The sequence below is a fragment of the Geotrypetes seraphini genome, chromosome 4 (assembly GCF_902459505.1).
Source record: "Geotrypetes seraphini chromosome 4, aGeoSer1.1, whole genome shotgun sequence".
Classification (NCBI taxonomy): Eukaryota; Metazoa; Chordata; class Amphibia; order Gymnophiona; family Dermophiidae; genus Geotrypetes; species Geotrypetes seraphini.
Genome location: NC_047087.1, coordinates 247,723,255 through 247,736,876, shown reverse-complemented (window position 1 = coordinate 247,736,876; position 13,622 = coordinate 247,723,255). Strand labels below are relative to the sequence as shown.

At 44.6% G+C, this 13,622-nt stretch overlaps 1 protein-coding gene across 1 annotated transcript in view; it reads right to left on the bottom strand.

Moving 5' to 3' along the window:
- Nucleotides 1-13,622, bottom strand: part of FAM13C (family with sequence similarity 13 member C) — a 322,400-nt gene that overhangs the window by 13,791 nt on the left and 294,987 nt on the right. Inside the window, exon 14 of the mRNA XM_033941491.1 lies at nt 2,051-2,152. Coding sequence (XP_033797382.1) covers nt 2,051-2,152 — 102 coding nt within the window. The remainder of the gene's footprint in view (nt 1-2,050; nt 2,153-13,622) is intronic.

The window sequence follows — 13,622 nt, the reverse complement described above, 5'->3', positions numbered from 1 at the left end:
CAGTTAGAACATACAAACTCTATATGTATGGTGTCCGTGGTAGAATAGAAACGATGTCCCTAGTGGTTATAGTGTCATAGAAAGTGTTTTATAGTTGGAATTACTGTGAGAATGGCAGCTTTTTATATTTTTTCCATTGACATGAATGGGTGAAATCTGATTTTGTTTGTAGCTCCGCCCACGTGTGCAGGTGGGCCGCAAGACCCCCAGAACATATCACCCCAGGTAGTGAGGGATCTGCATACCAAGTTTCGTTCAAATCGGTCAAGCCGTTTTTGAATGAGAATGGCAGCTTTTTACATTTTTTTCCATTGACATGAATGGGTGAAATCTGATTTTGTTTGTAGCTCCGCCTATGTGTGCAGGTGGGCCGCGAGACCCCCAGAACATATCACCCCAGGTAGTGAGGGATCTGCATACCAAGTTTCGTTCAAATCGGTCAAGCCGTTTTTGAATTACTGTGAGAATGGCAGCTTTTTACATTTTTTTCCATTGACATGAATGGGTGAAATCTGATTTTGTTTGTAGCTCCGCCTATGTGTGCAGGTGGGCCGCGAGACCCCCAGAACATATCACCCCAGGTAGTGAGGGATCTGCATACCAAGTTACGTTCAAATCGGTCAAGTCGTTTTTGAATTACTGTGAGAATGGCAGCTTTTTACATTTTTTCCATTGACATGAATGGGTGAAATCTGATTTTCTGTTTGTAGCTCCGCCCATGTGTGCAGGTGGGCCGCGAGACCCCCAGAACACCCCAGGTAGTGAGGGATCTGCATACCAAGTTTCGTTCAAATCGGTCAAGCCGTTTTTGAATTACTGTGAGAATGGCAGCTTTTTACATTTTTTCCATTGACATGAATGGGTGAAATGTGATTTTCTGTTTGTAGCTCCGCCCACGTGTGCAGGTGGGCCGCGAGACCCCCAGAACATATCACCCCTGGTAGTGAGGGATCTGCATACCAAGTTTCGTTCAAATCGGTCAAGCCGTTTTTGAATTACTGTGAGAATGGCAGCTTTTTACATTTTTTCCATTGACATGAATGGGTGAAATCTAATTTTCTGTTTGTAGCTCCGCCCATGTGTGCAGGTGGGCCGCGAGACCCCCAGAACATATCACCCCAGGTAGTGAGGGATCTGCATACCAAGTTTCGTTCAAATCGGTCAAGCCGTTTTTGAATTACTGTGAGAATGGCAGCTTTTTACATTTTTTCCATTGACATGAATGGGTGAAATCTGATTTTCTGTTTGTAGCTCCGCCCACGTGTGCAGGTGGGCCGCGAGACCCCCAGAACATATCACCCCAGGTAGTGAGGGATCTGCATACCAAGTTTCGTTCAAATCGGTCAAGCCGTTTTTGAATTACTGTGAGAATGGCAGCTTTTTACATTTTTTCCATTGACATGAATGGGTGAAATCTGATTTTCTGTTTGTAGCTCCGCCCACGTGTGCAGGTGGGCCGCGAGACCCCCAGAACATATCATCCCAGGTAGTGAGGGATCTGCATACCAAGTTTCGTTCAAATCGGTCAAGCCGTTTTTGAATTACTGTGAGAATGGCAGCTTTTTACATTTTTTCCATTGACATGAATGGGTGAAATCTGATTTTCTGTTTGTAGCTCCGCCCACGTGTGCAGGTGGGCCGCGAGACCCCCAGAACATATCATCCCAGGTAGTGAGGGATCTGCATACCAAGTTTCGTTCAAATCGGTCAAGCCGTTTTTGAATTACTGTGAGAATGGCAGCTTTTTACATTTTTTCCATTGACATGAATGGGTGAAATCTGATTTTCTGTTTGTAGCTCCGCCCACGTGTGCAGGTGGGCCACGAGACCCCCAGAACATATCATCCCAGGTAATGAGGGATCTGCATACCAAGTTTTGTTCAAATCGGTCAAGCCGTTTTTGCGTGATCGCGGCACATACACACACACATACATACACACATACCTCCGATTTTATATATATATAGATGAGAACATCCTAAGCCAGATACTCATTGAAACCACATCCCAGCATGTTTTTAACATAAAATTATTTCAAAGTATGCTTTACCTTCCTGTTTGTTTTAAAAAATGTTCTTCAAATTCTCGTAAAGCCTTCCGAAGTCTTTTCTTGTCAGCTTTTGTTTCTCTAAGATGTTCAAGCAATTCAGGCCTGTAATATATGTGGCAGTTCAATGCTATGAGTACAGTACTACAGATAAAAAAGCTTTACTACTATTCAGTACTTATACAAACTCAAATATTTACTCTTAGTTTTTAGAGAAAGTGATAAAAGATACTCAAGTTTTGTAACACATTACGGAGATCATTTTAGAATTTTTTTTTTTTTTAAATAATGAGAGTAATTCTATAAAGGGGCACTTATTTTTAGGCACTAAGATGGTACCTATTTAGAACCTGTTCTATAAATTAGGTGCCTATTTTCCTTTATAGAATACTAGCATAACAGTGCAAGTACATACATACTGTGGCAGGAATCCCGCTACCCTTACTAGAGACATGAGGGAAGATCCTGTAAGTTCCATTAGAAACCCAGTGAAGAGTTCTGTGAAATATCCTGAAACCAGAAAACATCCTGTGCACAGTTTTAGTCAGGAGCCTGGCCCTTTAAGGCAGTCTAGAGTGCAGGCTGACAGCATGAGTGCAGGGGTCTTTAAGAACTTGTCTGTCCCCGCTAGGAGAGGGTGTGGCTTTATGCCAGAGCACAATTTCTTGAGCCTCCCTCAGACAGCAGGAAGGCATAGCTGATGCAAGCAGCTGAATGAGGGCTGGGAAAGAAGCCTGTCCTTCCAGCCAAGCAGGACATTGAGCAAAGCAGTTCATCCTTGGAGACTATAGATTATGATATAGAGGAACTAGCTGAAAGTAACGCTGATCCAGCTAGAGAAACTGCAGGAGGAATGTCCTATGGACTACAGTGAGGATTCTGTTTTGCCTGACCATGAGGAGGAATATATGGTCTGTGAATAGGCTACAAAGCCAAACAGTTTATTTTTGCTTGAAGTTTTCTTTTTCCTATTTTTGTGATAATCCTGCCTGAGAGTTTGGGCTGGCAACATTGTGGGGTGTGTCCAGCCCCCAGTGAACTTTAAGAAAGAAAACTGCATTTTGGTATTTTTTTTTTTCCTTGTTTGGAGCAGTGTGGGCACTGCTCAAAGCTTTGTTGAGGGTGAGGAAAGCAGATAAAAAGCCTGTCTTTGGGAGGGCGGCTAACACCTGTGGTGAACGGGCTATTCCCCCCAGCCTGCTTGGGAACCCTAGTTCTACCCAAGCAGTGCTACAGCAAGAGCCAGCATTTGTGCTATAGAAAGAAAAGTTGTTTTGTATGCTGACTGAAGCCCAAGAATGGACTGTGCTTGTGGGGCCTGCTGAATTGGCCAGAAGAGTTTTTGTTTTGAATTTTGGAGCTTGATTCATTGGACTGTATGTGCTTAGGAATTTTTAAAACTCAGAAGTGTGAATAGCTTTATATGGAAAGCCTGGAAGTTTTTCTTTCCTGTGCTTAAAGGACTGTGCACAGGGTGTTGAACCCAAAAGACTTACCTAGAACTGAAGCTGGACATTACACTCAAAGCCAAGTATTTGAAACTGATCAACCTTTATTTTTCTATAAACAATTATTGTTTAAATCAAGAATCTTTATTGCTCGTGTCATACTGACCATTCTGACTAATATTTTTGGAGTTACCATTAGAGTGTTTTCTGTTTCACCTAGAGAAGTCTCAGTGTGCATTTTCTGGGAGCACTGAGGGGAAAACTCTATAACCAGTACCTAAATTTAGACATTGGGAGGCGACCTGCCAATGGTCAGAAACAGTAGAGTTGAAGTGCCTATTGACGCCTAAATAAAAGGCGGCTGAAATGGCCACTGGAATCATGGCTAGGAAGCCACTTTAGGCTGTGGATTGACAAAGTAGGCGTGGCCAACCTCTGAAGTGGCATTAGACAATCTAAAGCGGCTACCCAGCCATGAATCATGCCAAGATAGGTGGCTGAAATGTAGGCCTGGGAAACCCTGGCCTACATTTCAGCTGCTTATCTTTGCCAAGACTGCAGCAGCTGATCGTGACAGGGACATTCCCCCTCCCCCATCTGCTGAGCATTAGGGATTCTCCAAAGTTGCGATTCTGTAATGTGCACCCATGTTCTGGGCGCCAGTTACAGAATTGCAGCTTTGGGGAATCCCTGCTGCTCAGCTGATGGGGAGGGGGGAATTCCCCTGCTGTGATTGAGAACAGCCGCAGCAGGGAACTCCCGAACCCCATCTCAAATCAACCAGTAAGAGAGATGCCCACTCCTGCTAGCACCCCCCCTCCCCACTAACATCCTTGGTAGGTGGAATGCCCAATCCCTCCTGCTGCCACCCCCGTAACATACCTGGCAGGAGGGATGCCAAATCCCTCCTGCTGCCAACCCCCACTAACATCCCCGGCAGGAGGGACCAGCACCTCCTCTGAACATCCCCAGCAGAAGAGATGTCCAAATCCTCCTGCCACCAACCCCGCTATCTTCCCTGGCAGGAGGAATGCCCAATCCTGAGATGCTCTGGGGAGGGGTCTAAGGCCTTGATTGGCCTTGGCTCCTAAGGCACCTCCCATAGGAGAGGCTTTAGGCACCTGAGCCAACCGGAGTCTTAGGCCTCCTTACCATTGCATTCTGGTGCACTGGGAGTGGCCTAAAACTCCAATTGGTCAGATCCCTAAGGCCTTTCCCAAAAAGGTCTGGGGGAGGGTATGGGTGAGTTTTGTGTGGTGGGGGTGTTTGGGGGCTGCTGGCAGGAGGGATTGGGCATCCCTTCTGCTGGGGATGTTAGCGGGGTTTGGCGGCAGGAGAGATCGGGCATCCCTCCTGCTGGGGATGTTAGGGGGGAGGGGAATGGCAGCAGCAGAGAGTGGGAATCTCTCCTGCCAGTTGATATGTGGTAGGGTTCGGAAATTCCCTGCAGCAGCCGCTCTCAGCTGATCATGGCAAGGGAATTCCCCCGCCCCATCAGCTGAGCAGTAGGGACTTCCCAAAGTTGCGATTCTGTAACCAGTGCCCAAACTTGGCAGGCTCAGCTGATGGGAGGGAATCCCCCTGCCGCTCTCGGCTGCTGCGGTCTAGTGGCCAAGAGAAGCGGCTGAAATGGGTTTTCCGGGCCTACATTTCAGCCTCCTATCTTGGCACAATTCTGTAACTGGCGCCCTGGAATGATTCCCAAAATTGTAAGAAAATATACCACTTATACTAGTGTTACAACCACATAAACTTCTTTTTACTTTGTTTTTTATCAGCACTTTCAAAAAGTGCTTGCTAATCTATTTATGGATAGATTCGAAAGACAGTGGATATATCCTTCTGAATACTCTAAAAAGATCAAGACGTGGATGAGATATATTGACGACATTTTTTTCATCTGGAATGGTGAAGAGGATGAACTACTCCAATTTTTAACATATATCAACGAATGTCACCCCAAAGTAAAATTTACCCATATGTACAGTAATTCACAGATCTCTTTTCTGGATGTTCAAATTAAAATTAAAGACGGTTCTTTTGACACAGTAGTACATTTTAAGCCTACTGATTGCAACTCTGCACTTCTATTTTCCAGTGCTCACCCTTCTGCACTCAAAAGGAGTTTACCCTATTCTCAATTTTTGAGACTACGGAGAATATGTTCTTCTAATAATGAATTCAGAAGACAAGCGGATGTGCTTCAACAAAAGTTCATGCAACGGGGATACCCTGTGGCAATAGTAAAAACTGCTTATAAGAGGGCATATTATAACCATAGGGAATCCCTACTAACTCCTAAAGACATCACAAAATCTGGAACTGATCTGGTTATGACCTGTGTGCTTACTTACTCAGGGAACTGTTATCAAACTGTCCGTTCCCTAAGGAAACATTGAGAGATTTTAAAGATTGCAGGAGTGTTTCAGGATTATCATCTACGGATTGCCTACAGGAGAAATAGAAATCTCAAAGAACTTCTCTGTCCATCAGCATTCCCAGTGAAACAGATCGATACAGCCACAGTACATTCGGGACATCAAAAATGTGGAGATTGCCAAATGTGCAAAATAATGATTATCTCTAATAAATTTCACAATCCAAAGGACAATAAGCAATATGATCTGAAACACTCTTCGAATTGTAAATCGCAGGGTGTAATATATGTTCTACAATGTCCTTGCAAGATGTTATATGTGGGGCAAACTTCAAGAAAATTCAATATAAGACTGACGGAACATAAAAGTAACATCAAAAATCATGTTTTAGGAGCCCCTTTAGCTAGACATTGTGTGGAAAATAACCACAATTTTTTCTCTCTCGAAGCTATAATCATTGAAATTGTTCATCAAAGTAATAGAGGGGGGAACTTTAAGAGGTATCTTGCCCAGCGAGAACAACGCTGGATTGACCGATTGGGCTCTTTAGCCCCCTATGGCAGGGGTCTGCAACCTTTAAGACATAAAGAGCCACTTGGACCCGTTTTCGAAAAGAAAAAAAAACTTGGAGCCGCAAAACCATTATAAAACAAATCTAACACTGCATATATTGTTTCTTATCTTAATGCTATATACAGGATCACTAAATTGAAAATAAAATCATTTTTCCTACCTTTGCTATTTGGTGATTTCATGAGTCTCTGGTTGCACTTTCTTCTTCTGACTGTGCATCCAATCTTTCTTCCTTTCTTTCAGCCTCCTGTATGTTTCCTCTCCTCCAGACCTCATTCTCTCCCCCAACTTTTTCTTTCTGTCTCCCTGTTCCCCCTTCTTTCTGTCTCCGTGCCATCCCCCAAGCCACTCGGTTTGCTGCCACCGCAATTGGGGAACAGCCCCCAAGCCACCGCCGTCCCAAGCTTTCCCTGCAGAAGTGTTGCGCTGACCAGCATTCCGCTCCCTGACGTCAATTCTGACGTAGGAGAGGAAGTTCCGGGCCAACAAGGCATTTCTCCTCATTCCATCCAGCCTGAGCCCCATCTCTCCTTGATCCAGCATTTCCCTTCTGTGTCTGTCAGAATTACCATTCCACCTATTTTCCAGCATCACCCTTCTTTGTGTCCATCTCACCTATATCCCTATCTCACCACTTTTTCAGAATCTTCATTTGTCTCTGTCCTTATCTTTATGCCATGTTCACCATTTGCCCTTTCAATGTCTTTATCTCCCCCCACACACTTTTTCAGCATTACTTCTATGTCTCTATTTCACCTCCTCTTCATGTCCCCTCTGTATCTCTATCCTTATTCAGTAGGTCCTGCTTACCCTTTCTCTTCTTTGTGTCACTATCTCCATTTTCAGCTTTCCCCCCTTTTCCTTTGTTACTGCACCCTGTAGCTAGAATCTTTCCACCCTCCCTCCACTCCGGCCCAGCCCAGTATGAAATATTTCCTTTTGTTTCCCTCCCCTCTCTCTTTCTCTCTCTCTTCTCCTCCCTCACCCACGAGTCCTGCATCTGGCCCTCTCCCTTCTACCTGCACCTGGCAACACCCCCTTGCTCCGCGGCTCTCTTCAGCAACTCGTCAGCAGCAGTGATCAAGACAAGCTGCCGACATCGAGGCCTTCCCTCTACGAGTCCCGCCTTTGTGGAAAAAGGAAGTTGAAACAAGCGGGACTCGCAGAGGGTAGGCCCCGACGTCAGAAGCTTGTGTCGATCGCTGCTGCTGAGTTGCCGAAGAGAGCCGCGGAGCAGGGGATGTGGCCGGAAGCAGGTAGAAGGGAGAGGGAGATAGGAAGGCTGTAGATCTCCGGAGCATGACACCGACCCCGGCCAGGATGATTTCTTTTTCAGGCGTGCACCTTACAAGTCCAGCGTCGCGGCGGGAAATAGCCATGCTGGGCAGTGAGCTCAGCACTACACAGATGAAAGCCTTGCTTGCTGATTGGTCCGGCGGCACGGCGGGGCGGGGCCGCCGGACCAATCAGCAAGCAAGGCTTTCATCTGTGTATGTGCTGAGCTCACTGCTCAGCATGGCTATTTCCCGCCGCGACGCCGGACTTGTAAGCTGCATGCCTGCGTGACACACTACCGGAGCCGCAGCAAAGGTGGAAAAGAGCCGCATGCGGCTCTGGAGCCGCAGGTTGCCGACCCCCGCCCTATGGGCTTAATAGAAATATTGAGTGGCAGCACTTTTACTGAATGATCGCTCCCGTTAAGGGTTAATGTCGGGAACGATGATGTCAGCACGTAATACAACGTCCTTTGTCAGCATATTACTGTTAGAGTATAAAATGAATGCCGGGGCTATTCTGCCTCGGTTTGAAAAATTCCTGTGCAGCTGAGAACAGTAAGTCACACTCTGTTAGAGGTGAATTAGGATTAGGAACGTTACTAAGTCTGTTTCCTTTTCTTTCTGCATTATTTACAGTTGAGAACAATGCTTGGATGCTTCTGCCAGTAGCCCTGAAGCAGCGGATTAAATGCGATATCCGCGAAACGTTGGCAGGCAGTGGCAATGATTTGATAGCACGACAGCATACAAAATGAACGCTGAGATAAGTGCTTGGTTGCTAGCTTTTTCAAACTAAAGAAGTGTTGCTTCCACAGCTATTATAAAGATATAAAATAAGCAGTGATTTCAAAGATTGATAAAGATATTTATGACAAAAGCGTTTTAGATTATTTAGTAATAAAATTGAGTCTCAGGTTTTTTAAGCCAATGACTGGAACCACGGAGCGGAAAAAACCACGCTGAAAGTTAAGTCTATGATCAGACTGAGCTTGGGCTCCTATTCTGAGGTTTTTTCCTGAGTGAAAAGAACAGTTTTATGACTTTTTGAAAGTGCTGATAAAAAACAAAGTAAAAAGAAGTTTATGTGGTTGTAACACTAGTATAAGTGGTATATTTTCTTACAATTTTGGGTAGCATATTTTTCAGAGCCACTTTGGGTGACAGTTTTTGAGTTATTGGCCCTGGAATGATTGACAGGCGATCAGCAGCCGCTTTTAAGGCAGCCACCAACTTGGGTGCCAGTTACAGAATCCAACTCTGAGAGCTGTTTTCCACAACTTTTTTCAACTCTGGGACAGGGATTCACAGGGGTACATAGACCTAGCTGGGATCCTGTCCCATAATACATAACAGGGCAAATACATACATACCTTACATACTCAAATATAAACCCATCCGAGTATAAAAAGAGATACCTTTTTCTAACCCCCTTTTTAGGGGAAAAATAGTAACTTGAAAATAAACCGAGGGTTTATAATCTACCATGCCTCCCTTACATCCCCCTGGCGTCCCTTACATCTCCCTTACATCCTACCCACCCATCCACCCTCCCTCCCTCCTGGTGGTGTTCTTCATCTGCCTGCACCATTAGCTCCACCGACCTGGCAATTTCCCTGGCGTCAGGGCATCCGTCCCACCCTACCTCTTCCCCCCATCCCAAAGAGGCACGGCCCACCCACCCCTACTGTACCCAGTGGTAGGACCCCCAGGCCTACTGTGCTTCCTTTATGGTCTAGCGGGGTTTAGGGGGAGGACCAATTCTCACCCATTCCTGCCCATGCTCTCTCAGCGATGAAAATGGAAGTGGAAGGCTTTCAGCGCACTGATGGGAAAAGTTCCGGGACGGGAGACGGGGTGCTGACAGCAGGGGAACTGCGGGTTTTGCATGGAGAACAATAGACGCTTCTGGGTGAGTAGACTCAAATATAAACCAAGACCCCTATTTTTGGACCATTTTTTTGGCCCCAAATCTTGGTTTATATTCGAGTATATATGGTACATATATTTTAGGCATGACAACTTAACAGCAGTCCTGGAGCTGGTGTAAATGTTTGTGCCCTGAGTGCTAAACAAAAATACAGTCAAACCTCGGTTTACGAGTGCCACGGTATGCGAGTGTTTTGCAAGACGAGCAAAACATTCTCATGTATCGTGACTCACAAACCGAGCATTGACTCAATTTGCGAGTCCCCCCACCCACTAACCAGCATGGCCACACTGCCTACAAACACTCGCCCCCCTGCCCGCCCAAACTGAATGCTTACCCCCAATGTGGCACCAGCACGCATGCATGTGTGTGTAAATGTATTCTGGTCATTCATGTGCTTTCTTCGTACCTAAATGTTAACATACCCAGCAATTGTAGAAAAAGCAGCATGCAGTATGGAAGAGAGTATGTTATGGGCATGGTTTGGATGGGCCTGTAAAGAAGCGAATATTTCCAGTTTTACAATGACAATACATACATTAAAAAGGGGGGGGGGGGGCATTGCCATTTATATCTACTCTGAGGCGGGTGTGTCAACTTGACAGCTTATTTGAACCTGGTGTTTGCAATAGTGATTGAAAACAGCAACAATGTATTTTATGATTGAGTAAAGATATTCGGATGTTTTATGATGTGTGTGTGTGTGTGTGTGTGTGTATTACTATTGCATTTTGTTATTTATCATTTGATGATTTTGTATGTTTACATTGTTCCCAGCCTAGATTTGTACATAGGCGGGCTACAAATAATTTTAATGTAAATCATATTTATTAAATTTCAAATACAAACAAAATAGTAAAAAAATCATTTCAAATACAAGAAGAAAACCAAAATTTACAGAGTTAATATATAATAAACATTATCACTAAAAGCAAATATACCCAATTCCCTCACCTTTTTTCCCCATTTTAGAACTGTAATTATATATTAAATAATGAGAGGAATGGTAAAGAAGAAACTTAGGAACACTTCCAATAAATGGCAGATGGTGGAACATGCCTGGTCCTTTTTCAAGGACACGGTGAACGAGGCGCAAAATCTGTATATCTCCAGATTCAGAAAAGAGTGCAACAAGAGTCGAACAAAAGACCCGGCGTGGATAACTAAAATAGTGAAGGAAGCGATAGGCAATAAGAAAAATTCATTCAGAAAATGGAAAAAGGACAAATCTGAGGGAAACTTGAAAGAGCACAGGAAGTATCAAAAAGAATGTCACCGTGTGGTTCGAAAAGCCAAAAGAGAGTATTCAGAGAGACTAGCCAGGGAAGCACGAAATTTCAAACCATTCTTTAGATATGTTAAAGGGAAACAGCCGGCTAGGGAGGAGGTGGGACCACTGGACGACGGAGACCGGAAGGGAGCGGTGAAGGACGAGAAAGAGGTCGCGGAAAGACTTAACATGTTCTTTTCGTCTGTATTTACAAGCGAAGACACAACCAACATACCGGAACCCGAACAAATCTTCAATGGAAATCAAGCACAAAAGTTAACATCCATGGAAGTGAGCCTCGATGATGTGTACAGGCAGATAGAAAAACTAAAAACTGACAAATCCCCAGGTCCGGATGGAATCCATCCAAGGGTTTTGAAGGAACTAAAGGAGGAAATAGCGGAGCTACTACAGCAAATTTGCAACCTATCTCTGAAAACAGGTGTGATCCCGGAGGATTGGAAGATAGCCAACGTTACGCCCATCTTTAAAAAGGGATCAAGAGGTGACCCGGGGAACTATAGACCGGTGAGTCTGACCTCGGTTCCGGGGAAAATGGCGGAAGCACTGATAAAAGAAAACATCGATGAACATTTTGAAAAAAACGAACTTCTGATATCCAGCCAACATGGTTTCTGCAGGGGAAGATCGTGCCTGACTAACTTATTGCACTTCTTCGAGGGAATTAACAAACAGATGGACAGAGGAGACCCCATAGACATCATATACCTAGATTTCCAGAAAGCCTTTGACAAGGTGCCTCATGAACGTCTACTCCGGAAACAGAAGAACCTTGGGGTGGACGGAGACGTGCATAGATGGATCAGAAACTGGTTAGAGGGAAGGAAACAGAGGGTAGGAGTGAAGGGCCACTACTCGGACTGGAGGAAGGTCACGAGTGGTGTTCCGCAGGGCTTAGTGCTCGGGCCGCTGCTTTTTAATATATTCATAAATGATCTAGAAACAGGAACGAAGTGTGAGATAATAAAATTTGCGGACGACACCAAACTATTTAATGGAGCTCGGACGAAGGAGGAATGCGAAGAATTGCAAAGGGACTTGGACAAACTAGGGGAATGGGCTGAGAGATGGCAGATGAAGTTCAATGTTGAGAAGTGTAAAGTATTGCATGTGGGAAACAGAAACCCGAGGCACAATTATACGATGGGAGGGATGTTATTGACTGAGAGTACCCAGGAAAGGGACTTGGGGGTAATGTTGGACATGACAATGAAGCCGATGGCACAGTGTGCAGCGGCTGCTAAGAGAGCGAATAGAATGCTAGGTATAATCAAGAAGGGTATTACAACCAGAACGAAAGAAGTTATCCTGCCGCTGTACCGGGCAATGGTGCGTCCGCATCTTGAGTACTGCGTCCAGTATTGGTCGCCGTACCTTAAGAAGGATATGGCGTTACTCGAGAGAGTTCAGAGGAGAGCGACACGACTGATTAAGGGGATGGAAAACCTTTCATACGCTGAGAGATTGGAGAACCTGGGTCTCTTTTCCCTGGAGAAGAGGAGACTTAGAGGGGATATGATAGAGACTTACAAGATCATGAAAGGCATAGAGAGAGTAGAGAGGGACAGATTCTTCAAACTTTCAGAAAATAAAAAACCAAGAGGGCATTCGGAAAAGTTGAAAGGGGACAGATTCAAAACGAATGCTAGGAAGTTCTTCTTTACCCAACGTGTGGTCGACACCTGGAATGCGCTTCCAGAGGACGTTATAGGGCAGAGAACAGTTTCGGGGTTTAAGAAAGGATTGGACAATTTCCTGCTGGAAAAGGGGATAGAAGGGTATAGATAGAGGTTTACTACACAGGTCCTGGGCCTGTTGGGCCGCCACGTGAGCGGACTGCTGGGCGCGATGGACCTCAGGTCTGACCCAGCAGAGGCATTGCTTATGTTCTTATGACTATGAGTGTGTGGTGTTAATGTATCTAAATAAGGTTGCTAAATAGTGTCCCATTCTGATAATTGCATACTTTCCATTGTTAAACTGTGTAACATTCTTGAACGCCAATGACTATATATTGGTCTTAAAGGTCCAATCCAAAGATAAAGAATGACTTTCAAACCTGATAAGACTGTTCTTTGAAGAAAGCCTTTTAAGCCTCTTGGAATAGGATGCTTAACATCAAAAATCCAAAATATATTATAACTATTGCAATGCCAATCAATTCCCCACATTTGCTCAACTTGAAAAAACAACATTCCAAAATTGGCGTATCAAAGGACATGTCCAAAACATGTGAGATAAATTAGCTTTAGGGTAACCACATTTCAAACAAGAGCCTAATGTAGCAAAAGTCGCCCTATAAGCATGCCAGGGAGCAACATATATTCTACAAATAAATTTATAACCCATTTCATAATAGGTGATATCAGATAGAAGACCATATAAAATCTTTAAAAATCTTTGAATATGGAATCCCTGAAGGTGAATCCCCAACTCTTCATTCCAAGCTTGAGCTATTTTATTGTAATCTAAATTAGGAGAAAGATTCACTAATGAATGTCTAAAATATTTAAGGGGCACAATCAACTGGGCATCTAACCAAAATAATTCTGAAAGAGCATCATATACTTTAGCACAGGGGTGCCCAATACGTCGATCGCAATCGACCAGTAGCTCAGGAAGGAAACGTGGGTCGATCGCGGAGCCCATCCCGGGCTCCGTGATAGACTCGTGTTGCCATC